General features: G+C 48.1%; 2 protein-coding genes across 2 annotated transcripts; one reads left to right on the plus strand and one right to left on the minus strand.

Annotated features, from left to right (window-relative positions):
- Positions 1 to 525: 525 nt before the first annotated feature.
- On the minus strand, positions 526 to 3,621 carry LOC123165634 (probable galacturonosyltransferase 9). The gene is made up of 2 exons (XM_044583325.1): positions 2,343 to 3,621; positions 526 to 1,148 (listed from the first exon to the last, which is right to left on the minus strand). Exons 1-2 carry the CDS (start codon positions 3,567 to 3,569, stop codon positions 870 to 872), a joined length of 1,506 nt encoding a protein of 501 aa, XP_044439260.1. The 5' UTR covers positions 3,570 to 3,621; the 3' UTR covers positions 526 to 869.
- A 4,592-nt stretch (positions 3,622 to 8,213) lies between these two features.
- Positions 8,214 to 9,859, plus strand: LOC123169007 (glutathione S-transferase U10-like). Its single transcript, XM_044586869.1, has one exon. It carries the CDS (start codon positions 8,566 to 8,568, stop codon positions 9,292 to 9,294), a length of 729 nt encoding a protein of 242 aa, XP_044442804.1. The 5' UTR covers positions 8,214 to 8,565; the 3' UTR covers positions 9,295 to 9,859.
- Positions 9,860 to 17,936: the final 8,077 nt, after the last annotated feature.

Consider the following 17,936-nt stretch of genomic DNA (forward strand, 5'->3'; position numbering starts at 1 on the left):
CAGATACGTACTAGAAGAAGAAACTTGCTTAAGGAAAAAAATGGATAACTCTAAAAACAATACTATACTAAAAGAACAGGCATGATAAATGTCATATACATTAGAGTTCCCCATTTTCTAAGGAATCGGTGCAAGTTTGATGAAAGTCAGCAAGCAATGGACGTAATAAATAGATGTGGTATTTAATACATATAAGATTATTAGTTTATTACTGATATCCGTGATAAGTACCAAAGTATTTAGTCCTAGAGGGGAAGATAATCAAATACATGGAACAAAAGCAAGCATTCACACTAAATGCCTACAGTCACATAAAGATTAAATATCTATCCATCTTCAGGCATAGAGGAATCAGTTAGCATACCTGGGATTCCAGACAGCAGGTGAGAATCTAGGTAGGAGCAGTCTTGGAATGAACAACTTTTAGAAGGAATTGCTGATGAAGTGCCAATCTACGCAATTTCGCTCACAACATGGCAGCATCATACCCAAAACCATTATTATCACTTTATCAGCAACCGTTAGTGAAACAAAATAAGAAGGCGACATAATAAAAAGCATAAATTGTCATTCTGGATACAACATTTTTGACTCCTTTCCATAAATACAGTTGGAGATATGTTTGCTACAGATAGTACACAGATGTTCATCTATAACATACTTGGACTATACCACAATGATCTAATACATCTTAGCTACAGTAACAAAATAAATACTATCATCAACAAACTACAAAATCTACACGAACATAGTTGACCACCACAAAGGTAAGAAACTTCGCTACAGATAAAAATAGATAATTCACGTGCGGGCTCTTTGCCCATAAAAGAACAATATATTGGTGGTTGCCTTATTTTTGGAGCATTTCTTCAGAGACCAAAGTTACATAGTGTGAGGAACTCCATTTCAGTGTCTACATGCTTGGTCCACAGTGCCTTGTACTGGTTGAAAGCAACATCAAGCCATGGCTTCATATTTCCATTAAAGTGTATCACTGCAGCACCACGGATAACCTCAGGGCTGATGCTTGGATTATATCCAAGACCCATCACATGCCATGACTTATCAAGTGGCTTGGTATTGCCATAGAATGTCATCAGCCCTGCTGGTAGAACAGATGTTGGATCCCAGAGTGCACCATCCACATTCTGCCATGAGAATATTGAGTCATATAGTCACACATATATCAATGCTTTGGTGAGGTACACAGAACTGTGTATGCTATTATGATGCAAAAATTAGCAAGTGAGGGCATCATTTGTAAAATTATTTACAGGCATTACATATGTGGCATATTTGAACTCAGTGGTATATTTCAAGAATAATGCCTAAGCATAAATTGCACATACTGTTTCTATTAGCTTAGTGGTTGTAGATTTGGCCATCATATATAAATGCTTAGGGCTAAGAAAACAAAAATCAATTGCATAATACCCAAGTTTCACTTAGGAACTTTTCTGGGCAACATGTTGTAATTGTCATGAAGTCGACAGTCAAGGCCATACCACATACAACATCTACCATTAGTCCATTATAAACAAAATAATTGACAGGGCATCATTTAGACTTTATATTTTGCATATTCTGAGAAAATGAATGAAACAAGAAGGAAAATAAGGTAATGGCACATATTTAGGTATTCTAAAGAAAAAAGTACTATCATGAGATTCTCAAAGAGAAGAAAAAACATCATCCAGCCCATTAATTTGGTAAGCCTTAATTACAAACTCATAATCAAAGATATCCTACATTTGAACTAAAAATAAGGCATCCCTAACCACTCCTATTAATATGTACTTAGACAAGCGTGAGCACATCCATTGAATGTTATCTGATACCTATACAATCTGAAAAGATCAGTGAGTATTGTAGCCACAAGATGGTAAAGTACTAACTTGCGGAAATTTTGAGTTGTGAAACATTACAGGCAGCCTATGCTATATAAGATCACGTTGTGCAAATGCAAAGGCCAGTCCATCTAGTTGTGGAACATTTATGTATCATATGTGGTCAATGTTGAGCTTAATGGAGTTGTTTCCCAAGAGTTCCTTCCAAAACATTTTACCAAGATAAATGATGTTTGGGAACGAAACTACTATACTTAATGCTCACTCAAGAAATTCAAGGGAAACGAAGGTGCCAAATCCCATGATGAGCATAATGACAGTGGCAAAGAAACTTAAGTAGGACTTGCACCTAAGTTGGTGAAATTGTTAAATTACCACAATACATGACACCTATCAGACACCAAACATAACAAATAACTGATGCAACCACAGATAAATGTAAGGTATCATAATAGTGAATGTTGCAAGTTGTAACAAAAGATTGCCGCAACTCACCAGCTCCATGTATTGATGAAACAGCTCGGTGCAGCCATCCCGTCGCCATGCCTCGAGATCAAATACATTGACCCCATACTCCCACGCACAGGCACTGGGACTAAACCTGTCACGCACTATGGCCTGCGTGAAGTTGAGATACTTCCTGTACCTCCTGAACCCCCCGAAGCACATCTCCACGGCGCCATTCACCTTCCCATCCAAGTCGACATGCCAAAGGGCCGCCAAATCCTTCTGCACCACCACATCATCTTCCAAGAGCACTACCCTCTGCAGCGCCGGGAACATGTCCGGGAGGTAGAATCTCAGGTAATCGACCAACGTCACGTCCCTCTTGCCGGCCTCAATCTGCCTGAACACCGGCGAGGATGAGGCGTTGAGGAACGGGAAGTCGGAGTAGGCGATGAGCTGGACGTGCACGCCAAGCGGCGGCGGGCGGCGCGCGAACCAGACGCGGAATGCAGGCAGGTACATGGGCGCGGTGACCACGTGGAAGACGTGGCGCGAGGGGTCAGCGGCGGCGCGCGTCGCGGAGGCAATCACGACGGAGACGGCGAGGACGTTGTCGGAGAAGATGGCGTAGTGGTAGAGCGAGGGGTCCTCGAACGCGGGGGACGGGTCGGGGTCGTCGGCGAAGGCGGAGGACTTGGCGAGGCGGGCCTCAAGGAGGCGCATGGCGAGGCAATGCAGGGACTTGGGGGTGGAGCCGGCGGCGATGCGGGAGGACATGCGGCCGGCGCGGCGGGAGCGGGCGAGCTGCTCGCCGACGGCGAAGACGGTGTCGGAGAGCTTCTGGATCTTGGACTGCGTGTCGAAGCCCTCCTTGGAGTCGGCGGCGAGGAGGCGGGCGTGCTTGATGCGCTCGCGGGCCTCCTTCTCGAGGGGCCTGCGGGCGTCCTCCGGGAGGGGGCCGCGGGAGGCGAGGCGGGAGGAGAGCGCGGAGAGGTCGGAGGAGAGGGTGGAGAAGGAGAGCGACTGCGCGGCCGAGGCCTCCTTGAGCTTGCGCGCGTGGGCGGCGTAGGCGGCCAGGACGGCCGCGTGGTCAGCGGCGTGGCGGCGGATGGCGGCGAGGCGGGACGGCGGGGACGATGCCGAGGAGCGGGAGGAGGCGGCGGCGGGGGCGGAGGAGAGGAGGAATGCGAGGGACGCCAGGAGGAGGAGCGTCAGCAGGGCGGCGAACGCGGCCCGGCGCGGCGCGGACGGCCGGAACGGGCGGCCGCCGGCCATCGGGTGGAGTGGGGGGGACTGGGGAGTAGCCGAGTAGGGGGGAGTGGAGTGGGTAGTGCGCCGCGGATCTGAGCTGTGGCGAAATGGAGACGGACGGGTGGGACCCAGGGATGGCGTGGGCCCAGATGTCAGTGCGTAGGCTTGTCGGTGAGGTTATTCATCACCGGGGAGGGTTGCTGGGGTTTTAATGCGTTGGGCCCAGTAGCAGTGGCATAGTAGCGGCGGTGACGTGGACTCTTTGCTTTTGGTTTGCCTAGCCACCGGATAAACGGGAGCTGTCGCCTGCCATCAATGACATGTGGGACTCATTAGTGGTGAGCCCACATGACATTTTTAGGGTGTGATGTGTCCAAGTGAGAAGAGGCTTGCCGGACTGGACAAATCCAGCCAGCCTGGCTAGATTTAGGACATGCTGATATTCCAGTATCACCTGTTAATTTTGATCAGAGAAAAGGGTTTAAAATTTAGTGTCGACAGACTCGGCAAAATTTTGAACATGTAGTTTTGTTTTTCTTTAGGCCTCTGTGTTTTAGTTGCAGTGGATTATCGGCTTAACAGTTTGGTCTTTGAACATGCTTGGATGATGTTGGTTTTGTTCTCTGGTTTCATTTTATAAAATGGAACCGGGGGCTTTTTGCCCTCCTGATGATCTAAAGACTTGGCAAAATTCATCATTGGTTAATCATCTACTACTCTATTCCTAAATACTCCCTCCGTTCCTAAATATATTTTTTAGAGATTTCAATATATTTAGTCTATATTGAAATCTCTAAAAAAGGCTTATATTTAGAAACGGAGGAGTAGCTAAAACCAAGTATCTAATTATTTTATGTCAATGTTAAAAATTCATCACGGGTTAAAGCATGACAAATCAAAACTTTTTTTGGCAAGTTATGTTATCCAAGCGATGGCAATTTCGTTTAGCAAGCACGGGAAATTTTGGCAAAAAATTGAACATGGCAAAAATTTGCCATGAAAAATCATTTGATTTGGCATGCTTAAAAATCTGACATCCGATTTGTAGTGAAATCATTTTTCTAAGCATGCAAGCGCCACATCAGTACATATGCATATTAATCATAAGCTATTTTTTGTATGCAACCCACAACCTAATTTTTCTAAGCATGCAACCTTACAACATCAGCTATGCTGAAGATTGCAAGGGGAAATTTAGTGCTGCTACTTGTATCTTCTATGCTAATGCAGTCACAGTAGAAGCTATGGCTTTGGGGATCAATTGCCATTTGCAAGTTATTTGGGACTTCAGTCCATAGAAGCGGAAACAAACTCCTTGGAAGTTATAAATGTTTGCACTGGCAACAACCAATGGTGGAACACAGCGGCTGTTGTTTGTGCAGAAATTGTGGATTTACCTACAGGACTTGGGAAGACCATTGTAATAGATATGTCAATAATTTAACTCATGAGCTAGCTCGGTTTAGCTTTTATAATAAGTTATCTAACACTTGGGATGGAGATCCCCCTATTTCCTTATTGGTAAACTAATAGATGATGTAAACATTTTGATTAATGAATAAAGCTAGCCATGACGGTTTTTCCTAAAAATGTATTTTTTGTGTTAATTTAATCATATTCATGCCACCTTAAGAGTCATGCATGTCACTCATAAGTTATATTTTCTATTTAATTTTTTATGTTATCGTGATATATGCGTCGGATTCTTGGACCACACATATGTAGTTTATGGTTCACATTTTTGTTAGAAGATGACATTTGTTTAACTGCAACCCAAAAAATCACCTTTATACATCATTTTGTTGTATGTTTCATATGTTTACCATTTTAAAACTACAAATAGATAACACTCTTGTATTTGTTTTGCATTTTTATTTTTTTATCGCATACACAATTATTTAACAAGTTCCGCACACGAACGCGTGGGCATCGTCTAGTATATCTTGTTTCTAGCGATCAATTGTCTTCAAAACTTGGATTGCCGAGGGTGCTTGTAGGTGACACTTTTTTTACTGTTGCTTTAATGCAATACTCTTTGATTTGTTTCGATTTCCTGCTCTGGTCAAGTGGTGTACCACCTTCTCCATTTGAAAGTTTATAAAGTCATGTGAAAAGGACAGTATTCATCTTTGATTTGTTTTAAAGTACTAGCGTTTGATTAAAACAATGCAGGTTAGCTAGCTATATATGTTGTCAATAGATTTAGCACTAAAGATCATTTCGTGGTACATTTTCAATATTTCTAATTACATGCTCCTTCCATTCTAAAATAGATGGGTATAAATCTCAACTCTTTTTTTAAGTAAGGTTCCATATTACAATTATCTTTCCACCACCCCTTCATCCAACCTTTCATATATATATGATAATTAATCACCTTAATTTACATACCCGAACCAATTCTACTTTAATTTACTTATCAAACTTCTCATCAAACTATAAGGTAAATCTCGGCCAGAATTTGATACACATTTATTTACACAACCACATTAATATGGGTAAGTAATCATAAGTTTTTTTTAACACAATACAGATGCACACGCTCGTACATATGCACATACTAGAATATTTTACATCCCGTTACAACGCGCATGCAGGCATTGTCGTAGTTCAACTAAAAAGTAAATGATTTTTAACTTTGATCAGGCATATATACAAAAAATATGAAGATAAATGATATCAAATCAACATCAATATATCCACCATTAGATATATTTTTATGATGCATATTTGTTCAATAGTTTAGGTGTTTGATATTTTTCTTCTATATATCTTATCAAACTTAGAAAATGTTGACTTTTTAATTCAGTTTATGCGCCACCTGTTTAAGGACGGAGAGAGTACTTGTTCTAAAACAATGGTCAAACTTGAATGATGGAAAATATTCATGGTAAAAAACCATGTCTATTTATAAAATGGGAAGGATACATGACATGGGTTTATCTCCTCCTCGTTTCTGCGAATTTACCATACTTAGCGTGTGATGAGATTGCTGTCAACGCATTACGGCGCTTCAGTGGCATCCAATGCTAGTCCTTTATTATTGGGCAGTACTCTGCGCCGGCGCACCGGCGCAAGTTTCGGCCGGTCCAACCCGAGCCGCTCGATCTGGACGCGCGGGAGCGTCAGATCTGTCCCGCATCCCCTTTCGTCATCCTCCGCACAGGGAAAAAAGAAAAAAAATGCGAGCGCCGCCGCCGCTCGCGGGATCCCGCACGCTAGCCCCCGCTGCCCTCCTTTGGACCCTCATTGCTTCTGCTCGCCGCCGGTGCTTGCAGCCTAGCCACCGCTGGCGAAGCAAAACGCCACCCGCCTTCACCGCCACCGGCAAAGCAAAAAATGCCGGTTCCAGCAAAATCGAACGACGGTTGGAGCAATTTTTAGGCTGGTTCCAGCAAAAATTGAAACAAAAATAAAAGGGGGTGGTAGCAAAAACTCCTGATGCTTCGAGCAAGGCTCTGGTAGTAGCAAAATGGCAACTCCTGTAGTAGCAAAAATCCGAGACGGTTGCAGCAAAAAGAAAGCCATCGCCGCCTGGTGGATGTAACAAAAATTATCTTCGGTTCCAGCAAAATCAAAAAATGATTGTAGCAAAAATTGTCTTCGTTTCCAGCAAAATCAAAGCATGGTTGTACCAAAATTGACTGGAAAAAACAGGCTATGTCATGGAGATGGATGTAGCAAAAAATCACAAAACAAACAAAAATTGACTGGAAAAAACAGGCTATGTCATGGAGATGGATGTAGCAAAAAATCACAAAACAAACAATAGTAACAAAACCCAAAACGGTTGTAGCAAAGTGGTTCTCTGGTTCCAGCAAAAAATCACCATGGTAGCAGATTTGAGGTGAGTGGGTGGTAGCAAAAACATGGATCGGTTCCAGCAAAAAAAGAATATGGTTCCAGCTAAAATTGCCCCTTCTTGTAACATCCCCAACCAGTGGTTCCAGCAAAAAATCCAGCCGAAGGTTGAAGCTTTACCAACAAAAATGGCCGCTGCCGGAGCTGGCATCTACAGCTGTCGCCCGTTGTAGCACTGGGCTGACCGTTTCCAGCCAAGCACGCAGTTGTGGATCTGCGGCTGTAGCCATCGCATCACGAGATTCAGGAGCGCGGGGGTGGGGTGTGGGGTGGGGGGGAAGGGAGGAGGGTAGGAGGGAGATGCACGGCGGAACAGCGCATGGGAGGAGCAGCGCATGGGAGCATGGGAGCGGAGGTGATTTCTCCGGCGACTTGATTCGGCCGTTCGCTAGAGGTAGGAGATGAGAAACGGGGTGAATGAGTGGACGAGAAGCGTCTGCGCCGGATAAGGACGAGAGGAACGAGCGGTTGTGGGCCAGGTGGGCTGGGCTATCGTGGTCACGTGGGCAACCAGGCACTGTTTTTGTTCAAGCGGAGTAATGCTAGTCGCACGCGACCGGCCGAGCGTTCGGCCGGTGCGCCGACGGAAAACATTTCCCTTTATTATTTGGAGAATCACAATCCAAACGTAAATTCTCATAACACATGCTCATACTCGTCCATATGAACGCACACTCTATACTTATGAGCACCTACGAAGGACCGAGCGGACTGGTTTTAAGATTGATGAAGTTGCTACCTGGACTTTGTAATAGACGAGGAACACGCTACACCATTGAAATGATAGCACAGAAAAAACTGAAATAAACATCACATACTAGTCAAAGTGACACCTTTTCCTTTATGGATGTCATCCATGCCACATTTTTGGCTAGACTCGGAAAAGATTGTTCTACCACCGCTAGTCGCTTCGGATAGAGAAGACACAAATCGAGTCAATGTCGACAAGCAGACCAGCTAGTCATCTTCTTGCCGAACAAGCCCAGCAACGTTATTCAAATATCGCCACTCCAACTGCAGAGTGTCGACACGTCCTCGATCGAGACTTCAGCTAAAAAATCATATCAACATCGTAAAGCGCAAGAAGATAAGCAGTGGGATCACTATTTAGCAGACACGGGCCACGCAACGCCGCAAATCACAGCACCAGAGGAAAATCATGGCAGCCGCCGAGGAGCCCAGGGAGGTGAAGCTGTACGGCGCGTGGGGGAGCGCCCACGCCGCCATGGCCCGGAACGCGCTGGAGCTCAAGGGCGTGCGCTACGAGTACGCGGACGAGGACCTGGAGCGCAAGAGCGAGGCGCTGCTGCGCCTGGACCCCGTCCACGGCGGCAAGGTCCCCGTGCTCGTCGTCGACGGCCGCGCCCTCGCCGAGTCGCTCGTCATCCTCGAGTACGTCGACGAGGCGTGGCCCGGCCGTGCGTCGCGGCTGCTCCCGCCGCGGGACCGGCCCCGCGCGCGCGCCGCGGCCAGGTTCTGGGCGAGGTTCTTCCACGACGAGGTGTCGCCGCTCTCGCACCCCGTCTTGTTCGCGGCGGACGGGGAGGAGCGGGCGGGGCTGGTGAGGGAGATGAAAGGGCGGATGGCGGTGATGGAGGCGGGAATCCAGAGGGAGTTCCCGCTCGGCGGCGGAGGCGCGGGCGGGAGCCCGGGCTGCTCGACGTCGTTCTGGGCTCGTGCGCCGCCGGGACCAGGGTGCTCTCCTCCGTGGCCGGAGAAGAGATCGTCGAGGCGGGCGCGCTTCCGCGCGTGCACGCCAGCCTGGTCGCCTTCGACGAGCTCGCCGCCGCGTTCGGGACGAGCGTGCCGCACGAGAGGAATGAGAGGCGCGCGACGCGCCCGCGTGAGCTCTTCATGCCGGCGTGACAACGACACGTATGCTACGTGAAAACCTGCTCTAAAACAAAAAATGGAGCGATGCTATTCCTAGGTACTCCTTCCTGTGACAGTGGAATCCATACTCCTTCCTTCCGGAATTACTTTTTTTTTTTTGCGGGAAAAAAGGAATTCTCATTACTCAAGGAGGCTTCTCAGCGAGAGCCAGGTTTATAACAAAGTCCATCCCGGCAGTAAGCCAGACTGCTGTGCGCGGAGTGCAACGGCCATAGGCGGCCAGCTCATGACTAATCATGTTCTGCAGACGGCTACAAAGAGTAAAAGAGATCTCCCTAGCATCGCTTCCAGCCAACCTACGAATCTCCTTTATAAGTGCACGATGTGACGATCTATCCATCTCGCGTGCTGTAATCATCGACACCGCCTCCGTGCTATCCAACTCAACCAGAATAGGTAGGTTAGATCGGTGCAAGGCCAGCTCCAAGCCTTCTCTGCACGCTTCTAACTCCGCCTCTAAAGCGTTGTCACATGTACGTAGCTCCCTACATGCGCTGTAGATGATCTCGCCTCTGTCATCACGCAGGATCATACCTCCTCCCGCCGCACCTGTGGCCGCTATGTAGCTCCCATCCGTGTTCAACTTAACCCAGCCCGGCTGGGGCGGTACCCATTGTGCGCGCACCTTGGGCGCCGTACTTTCTGGAGCGCGTGGTGGTGAAGGCAGGACCACCATCTTCCCTTTCTCTAGGTTACCATCAGGATGTTGCTTTATGCACATGAGTGAGTTGATGTATCCGTGCAAAAAGCGTCGAGAGGCTTCGGCAGTGGGCGGCGCCTTGTCGTGTGTGATCTCATTCCGGACATGCCATACTCTCCACATGGTCATGAGCACCACCAGTCTCGCCGTCTCATCCAAGGGGTCCAGCAGTGAAAAGATCCACTCTGGGCCAGTGTTGACGATGGCCTCCACCTTGGGGATGTTCCAGTCCAAGGCCATAACTCGCCAGAGCTCTCTTGCCAGGGGACACCTGCAAAGCGCATGGAATCCATCCTCGCGTTCAACACCACACAAGGGGCAAATGTCAGTAAGCTCGAGGTGTCGCGAGGCTTTATTGGCCCAAGTAGCAAGTGAGTTGGTGACGACTCTCCAAGCGAACACGCGTACCTTAGGGGGAGCAGGGCACCCCCATATGATCTTCCAGATGGCGCGACAACCATCCGGTGCCCTGCTCGTGGCGGAAGCCGAAGGACGCTCGCGCTCGTCCATGGCCAGGCGGTAGGCGGACCGAACGGTGAAGATACCGTTCCTCTCCGGTGCCCATGCAATAATATCCTCGGTGACGCGGGTCGACGTACGGATCCTGGTGATGACGTCGACATCCGCAGGGAGGAAGTAGCGACGGAGCAGATCCATGCGCCAGGACCCCTCGCCATCCAGGAGCTCCGCCACCCTCCTTAGGCGGCACGTACCCTGCAGGGATATGGGTTGGCGTGATGGCTCCCTAGGCAACCACCGGTCTCGCCAAATGCGGATGTCCTGCCCGCCCCCGACGCGCCATATGATGCCCTTTTTCAAGAGCTCGAGGCCGTGCTGAATCGCCTGCCAAGTCGGAGATGCATTCCCCGAGAATACTGTATCTTCGAGGCGCCCGTCGTGATAGTACCATGCCTTGAGAACCTGCGCACACAAGCTGGTGGGATTAGTTAGCAAACGCCAAGCCTGTCTCGCTAGGAGCGCCTGGTTGAAGAGGCGGAAATCTCTGAATCCCAAACCACCCTTGCTTTTCTGAGCTTGTATCCTTGGCCATGCTATCCAATGTGTTTTCCGCTTGCCTTCCGATGCCCCCCACCAAAAATTCCGGACCATTCTGTTCAGATCATCGCAGACAGACATAGGTAACTTGAAAACGCTCATAATATACATAGGGATGGCCTGAGCTACTGCCTTGATCATAGTCTCCTTGCCAGCCAGAGAGAGGGTGTCGCCCCACGCAATAATCCTTTTCAACAACCGGGACTGCAGATTCTGAAATTTACCTCGAGACATGCGACCCTCGGGCGTTGGAAGGCCTAGGTACTTTTCCTCAAAAGTAACAGTACCAATATGGAGAATATCTCTCACCACGTCTTGCATCATGGCTGGACACGAAGTGCCAAACAGGGCACTACATTTAGACGGATTAATATATTGTCCAGTGGCCTTTGCATATGTATTTAGCACTTGTTGGACCTTTTTAGCTTGGTCCGCCTCTGCCTTGAAGAAGAGCAACGTATCATCTGCGAATAATAAGTGAGACACTCCCGGCGCTCTTCGGCATATTTTTAGCGGGGTATAATCTCCTCTTTGCTCTCCATCTTTCAACAACGCAGATAGACCATCAGCCACAAACAGGAACAAAAACGGGGACAAAGGATCACCTTGCCGTAGCCCGCGCGACGGTGCAAATGATTCCAAGAGGGTTCCATTGAATTTCACTGTATATCTCACCGAGGTGACACAAGCCATAATCCAGTCCACCCACCGGCGAGCGAAGCCCATCTTTTTCATCATTCGCTCCAAGAAGATCCAGTCCACCCTGTCATAAGCTTTTGATAAATCCAGCTTATATGCGCAGAAGCTCTTGCTAGGGTCTTTCTCCTGCTGAATAAAGTGGAAACACTCAAAGGCAATTAGTGCATTATCTGTAATCATCCTGCCAGGGACAAAGGCACTTTGTTGAGGAGAGATAATATTATCCAAAAATAGGTCTCAGTCGATTCACCAAACACTTTGACACCACCTTATATATGACATTGCATAGGCTTATTGGACGAAACTCAGTTAGCCTCTCTGGGTTATCCACCTTCGGGATGAGAACAATGGAAGTGTCATTCACCCCCTCAGGCATGATCCCTGTACGAAAAAATTCCCGCACTCCTGCCATAACCTGTTCTCTCATAACTGACCAGTTCCTCTGGAAGAAGCGGGCTGGGAATCCATCCGGCCCTGGCGCCTTGAGTGGTCCAATCTGGAAGAGAGCATCAGCTATTTCCTTATCTGAAAAATCTGTGCACAGGCCATCATTCATACTGTCAGTCACACGAGTCTGTATCAAATCTATAACTGGATCCGCACATAGAGAAGAATCAGCAGTAAAAAGCTTAGAAAAGTAGGCCGTGGCCATAGCCGCCATGGAACCATGGTCCCTGTACGTGACCCCTGCCTCATCAATGAGTGCCTTAATGCGATTTTTCCGCGCACGCCACACCGCTTTCCGGTGAAAAAACTGAGTGTTGCGGTCGCCTTCCCTCAGCCATGCAATACGAGACCACTGCATCCACAACATCTCCTCTCTGTATAGCAGCTCGTTCATGCGATCGGTCTCCTCCCGTATGTCTTTCCTATCTGCATTCATCAACATAAGCTCCTCCAAGCGGGAGCGAGATTTGTTAATTTCCTTAATCACATTACCAAATTTTTTGCGGCTCCAGCCTTGCAGTTTTTTCATCAAGTTACCCAAGCCGGAAGCAATATCACCAAGATTCAGCATAGCACCCAACTCAGTCCATGTGTTCATAATTACCTCGGGCAGGGATGGGTCCCGTTCCCACATTACCTCATACTGTGTGCATCTCCTGCGTGTTGTCTGGCTCGTCTCCTCGAGCGCGCATCGAAGCAAGATGGGCAAGTGGTCGGAGCTAGGCGCCACCAGGTGCTCCACCCTGGCATGAGCGAAGACATCTCTCCACATGTTGTTGGCCACGGCACGGTCGAGGCGGACCTTTACATTAGCCCGCCCCCCTCGACGATTATCAAAAGTATAGGGCAGACCTGCAAAACCAAGGTCGCCCAAACCACAAACCTCAAGAACATCTCTGAAATCAAGCATCTGACCTGCTGAACGCGGTGTGTCGGAGAAGTGCTCAAAACTCCACATCGCTTCGTTAAAGTCTCCCACAACGACCCACGGCATGTTGGCCTTTTGGTGAAGATCACGGAGAAGGGACCACATGCGATGACGGTCCTCCGTCCGTGGCTCGCCGTAGACACAGGTAAGCCTCCAGGGTGGCTCACCCGCCGTACCAGTTACATACGCATCAATATATCGTTCATTTATTTCTTTTACATCAAGACTCAAAGACTCGTGCCAATATAAAGCAAGACCACCACTACGACCCACACAATCAAAAGCATCAAAACCTCTCAAACCTAACCTAGCACGAAGACATTTCATTTTATTCTTAGACTGCCTAGTCTCACAAAGAAAAACGATACTCGGGGAGTGAGCCTGCACTAGACTCACAAGGTCACGAACTGTCCGAGAGTTCCCACCCCCTCGGCAGTTCCAACTAAGGAGATTCATTGCTCCTGACGGGGCTCCGCCGGCCCCGTCAGTTCGTCGGCGGCCCCTGTGCCGACAGCCTCCAAGTTGTTGGTCCGGTCCACCATCTCCTGGTCAGCCACCTCGCCCTCATGCTGGGACTGCTGCACCTCCCGAGTTCCCGACGTTCTGCGCTTTTTGGGGGTACCTGAAAGCACACGATCGGCCAAAGTGGCCTTATTATCATATGGCACCAAAGCAAGGTCTCCCGCCTCCTGTACAGAAGCAGTACTATTGTCTCCAACGGCTGCACGCTTGCCCAGGGTTGATAAATCATCCGAGATATCAGCGTTAGCCATGGTGATTTCATGTGAAAGATTGCGCATGGCTGGTATCATGTCAGAACTCCTTGGTTCAGAGTGGCTGGAGCTCTGAGCACCCGATGTGGCGAGTCCGTGGTTAGCACCATCTCCCACTGTAGCTGCATGTGGCTCCTTCAACACGTCCTTGCTACCCCCAGACATAGCCTCCATTTTTGCAGCCAGTAGCTCGTCCACCGCAGGGTTCCCAGTGCTATGCTCCTCGGCCTGTTGCTGACGCCGAACCGAGCCGCCTTCCGTTCGTCGCGCCCCCTTGCTGCCGCGTCCACGGGCCGATGATGCCGTGCTCTCGGACGAGAAATCAAGCCCCCGAAATACCGTCGGGTACGTCTTCGCCCTCACCGTACCGGACTGCCGACCAAAGCGACGTGGTGGTGAGCAGCGCAACTTGCCACTGTATTTGCCAGTTGGCAAACCTCCTTTGCGTTTCCTACCACAAGACTTCTCTTGGTGTCCAAGATATCCACATGTATAACAAAAATGTGGCAGCTTCTCGTACTGAATCTCAAACTGCATCTTAGTTCTTGTACCCTGCAGCTTGGCGAACATAGCTACTGAAGTTTCCAGCGGACGGTACACCGGGATCTCCACCCTGACCCGAACATAGTTACCAGCCTTCTCATTGAGCTCCGCTTGCAAGATCTTTCCCAGATTAACACATAATGCTTTCACCACTGCATCGGTCCTCCAGTTCATGGGCACATCAAGAATACGTACCCATATCCTCATCTTATCCAGCTTATAGTCCGACACTTTCCTCATACCATCATAGGCCTCAATTAACAACGGATCGTGCTCATACTGCCATGGCCCCCCTCGAAGGATTCTTGACATATCGGCCTCGCACCCGAAGTGCACGAGGTACTTATTATTTCCCTGGTACGAGTAATCAAAATCCTCCTTTAGCCGCCATCCATCTACAATGTTATCAAATAGGGCGCTAGGCGATGGCCGGTCCAGGGAATACACCAGCATGACCACGGACCAAGGATGCGCCTGTTGCTGCAGTACACCGTCCTCCTCAAGGTCCACCTCCGCTAGCTCTACCTCGCCCTCAGAATCTTCTCCTTCCCTGAAGTCCTCTGGCCCTTCAACCTCCCGCTCGGCGCGATGCCGGGTCGTCGACGGCGCCGCCGTCTCGTCCGCCGTCTTCATCTGCGTCCAGATCGTCAACGGTTGCATCTGCGGGTTGATCCGCCTAGCAGCCACAGCTCCCCCATTGGAAGGCTTCGGGCGAGCAGCGTCCACGGAGGGAGCCCTATATGCGCCCCCACCAACCTCCGGGATCACTTCGGCCGCCGGCGACTTCTTGCCTTTCTCGCTCGCGGACGACGACATCTCGGCTAACAGCGGCGGCGATGGCTTGAGAGTTGTGCGATCTGGTGGCTTACGCGGTTCCTGATGTGTTCGTTCCCAGACCCTGGATGGGTTTTTGTAGGCAAACTGCGTCTCATCCTTGCGTCGGGGGTTAGGGCACCCAGAACCCAACTCGCATACCGCAGAGTCTTGGGGCCACGAGGGGCCGCGCGACCGCTCGGCGGACTCGGCCGCCACAATTCCGACTCCTAGGCTTGCCCTAGGCGCGGAAGGAAGGCCACACACGGCCGGCATGGCGGCCGGCGGTGGCGGCGGCTGGGCATACGCCTCCAGATCGCCAGGGCTAGGAAACCCTAACGACATATGTTACTCAATCAAAGTTAATGCATGTCCTTCCGGAATTACTTGTCTTTATAAAATTACTAGTAAGCTCGCACTAAAATGTTGATAAAGTTAGTTTACATGTTACAAATTTAAAATAATTCTTAGAAAAAAATATAAATGAAATGGATACAAAATAGCATGTCACTCAAATTGTACTTTTAAAAGTGAGTCACCATTGTGAATCTGTCTGGCCACGATCACCAAGCTTTTTGAACAAACTGATTTTCAAGATGAATTTACACATGGTAAGCAGGTTAGTTGTGAGCACATGCAAGCAAAAAATTGAATTTATGCAACCCTTGCTCGATCCTACCAACGACTATTAAACTCTACAATTATGGTAGTAATACTTGACCAATTTCTCCTTTCTACAATTATGGTAGTATATTTTCTTTGTGGAACTGGAACGCCTTGCATTCCAAACTTAAGACAGACCGACACAATCAGCGGTCACTACATCCAGCGGGAGGTCTGGAGGCCATAAAACTTGGCTCGCAGAGGCACTCCGGCTACCAAGGTTCGGCAGTACATGACTTTGGCCTCTATGAAACCTAACTGGAGTAGATATCTGGCTTCACAGAATAGCAACCCCAATGGAGACCGGTCTGATGACGTAGAGGCTGATTGTTGCAGATCCAGGGAATTAGTTTTAGAAATCTCACGCCCCATAACTTGCATTTCAGCAAATTAGATTGCCTGCAGAAGGGCCGTAGCCACAGCTTGATCAGCGCCTGACTGAGCTGTTAGACGACCGGCAGCAGCACAAAGGATGTTTCCATCAGCGTCCCTAGCAATCAGGCCCCACCCACCCTCCTTTAACTCGTCTAGGAACACTGCATCCACGTTCAGTTTGATAAAATCAATGGGGGGTTTCAGCCAGGAAGAAACATGTTTCTGCACACCAGGAGGTTTAGGTACTTGGAACTCTTTCGATTCAGCACACCGAGCGATATTAAATTGAAATTCCCATCTCTACTTCTCTAGCATGCGCTTTTGCTTGTGATTCACTTTCTTTATCTCACTCCACCAGGCCCATAGAAGAGAAATAGCTCGCATCTTCACTTAATTTGGCATTTTCAACACGGCTAAAAGAACCTCCTTCAGGGTTTGCCAGTACAGATTTTTTTGACAACTTCCATATTACAAGCATAATGCAACTCTGTCTCCAAATTGCTGAAAAGGGGGCTAAATAGTTATTTGCTCTAATTAGAAACTCGAGTTCATCTTTAGTATTTTGGTCGCATCTCGCACACCGTAAATTATATTTGAACAAAATTGCACCTGTTGGCTTACAATGAGCCACATAACTTTCACGATTGGCTTAATTTGGTATTAAGCACTGTTTAATTCCAGTTTGACCAACAAGTTTACTTGGCACGAATTTTTTCAAACCATGTATCTACTTTCCATCTAAGGCTAATTGTGGTTTACTTTTTGAATTTTAATTGGGGTTTACTTTTGCTGCATCGAATCACTCATTCATGCCAAACTCACAAGAGTGTTCATGATAAGGGAAAAAAGTGTTCATGATAAGGAAAAAATGTTCATAATTTCCATTACATAAGAATGCATGAAGAAGCAAAACTGAGGAGCAGAAGACATAGCTGCAACATAGGGAGGCTACTGGTGGAGGCGAGAGGCGATAAATGTCATGGTGGAGTGGCTCACCGTGGTAGAGACGTCGGCCGTGTCGGAGGGATAACAGAGTTGAGGAAGACAACTGAGATGGTAACTGGTGAGGGGAACATATCACGTGCTGCTGAAGTAAGCCTCTGGTGATACTTGTTAGCCTAAATTTTTTTGGTCACATCTGGAGATGAAGTCAAACTCATTGTCCAGGATCTAAATAGTTCAACACTTTTTCACTGCAAATGGTATGCATATCTTACTGGTGTTATGAATAGTTTAGTGATGAACTTGTCTTCCTGTTTTACTTTCTGAACCGTGCATGACCAAAGCCTCTAGAGCCAAAGTGAAAAAAAAAGATCAATGCAGTGAGTTCGAGTGGTACTGACAACAGTTTGGGACAACAAATTCACAACATTTTTTTGGCACAATAATTCAGTGCGTTGATATAACCACAAAATACAGAATTTCCAAATAAAGATATAGTCTGTCAAGATCTCAGAAAAAAAATACCTGTTTAGGTGCAGGATCTTTGTCTGACAGATAAAGATATATTTCTCGACAAGGTCCAATAAGCTCTGCACTGACAACGACATTCAACTCAACAGATAAACCCAGTCTTATAGAAGAAAATAGATCCTTTCTAACAAACTGTCTCAGCTCAATGCACCACACAAGGGCATTAC

Source organism: Triticum aestivum, chromosome 7D (genome assembly GCF_018294505.1).
Source record: "Triticum aestivum cultivar Chinese Spring chromosome 7D, IWGSC CS RefSeq v2.1, whole genome shotgun sequence".
In the NCBI taxonomy this organism is placed as follows: domain Eukaryota; kingdom Viridiplantae; phylum Streptophyta; class Magnoliopsida; order Poales; family Poaceae; genus Triticum; species Triticum aestivum.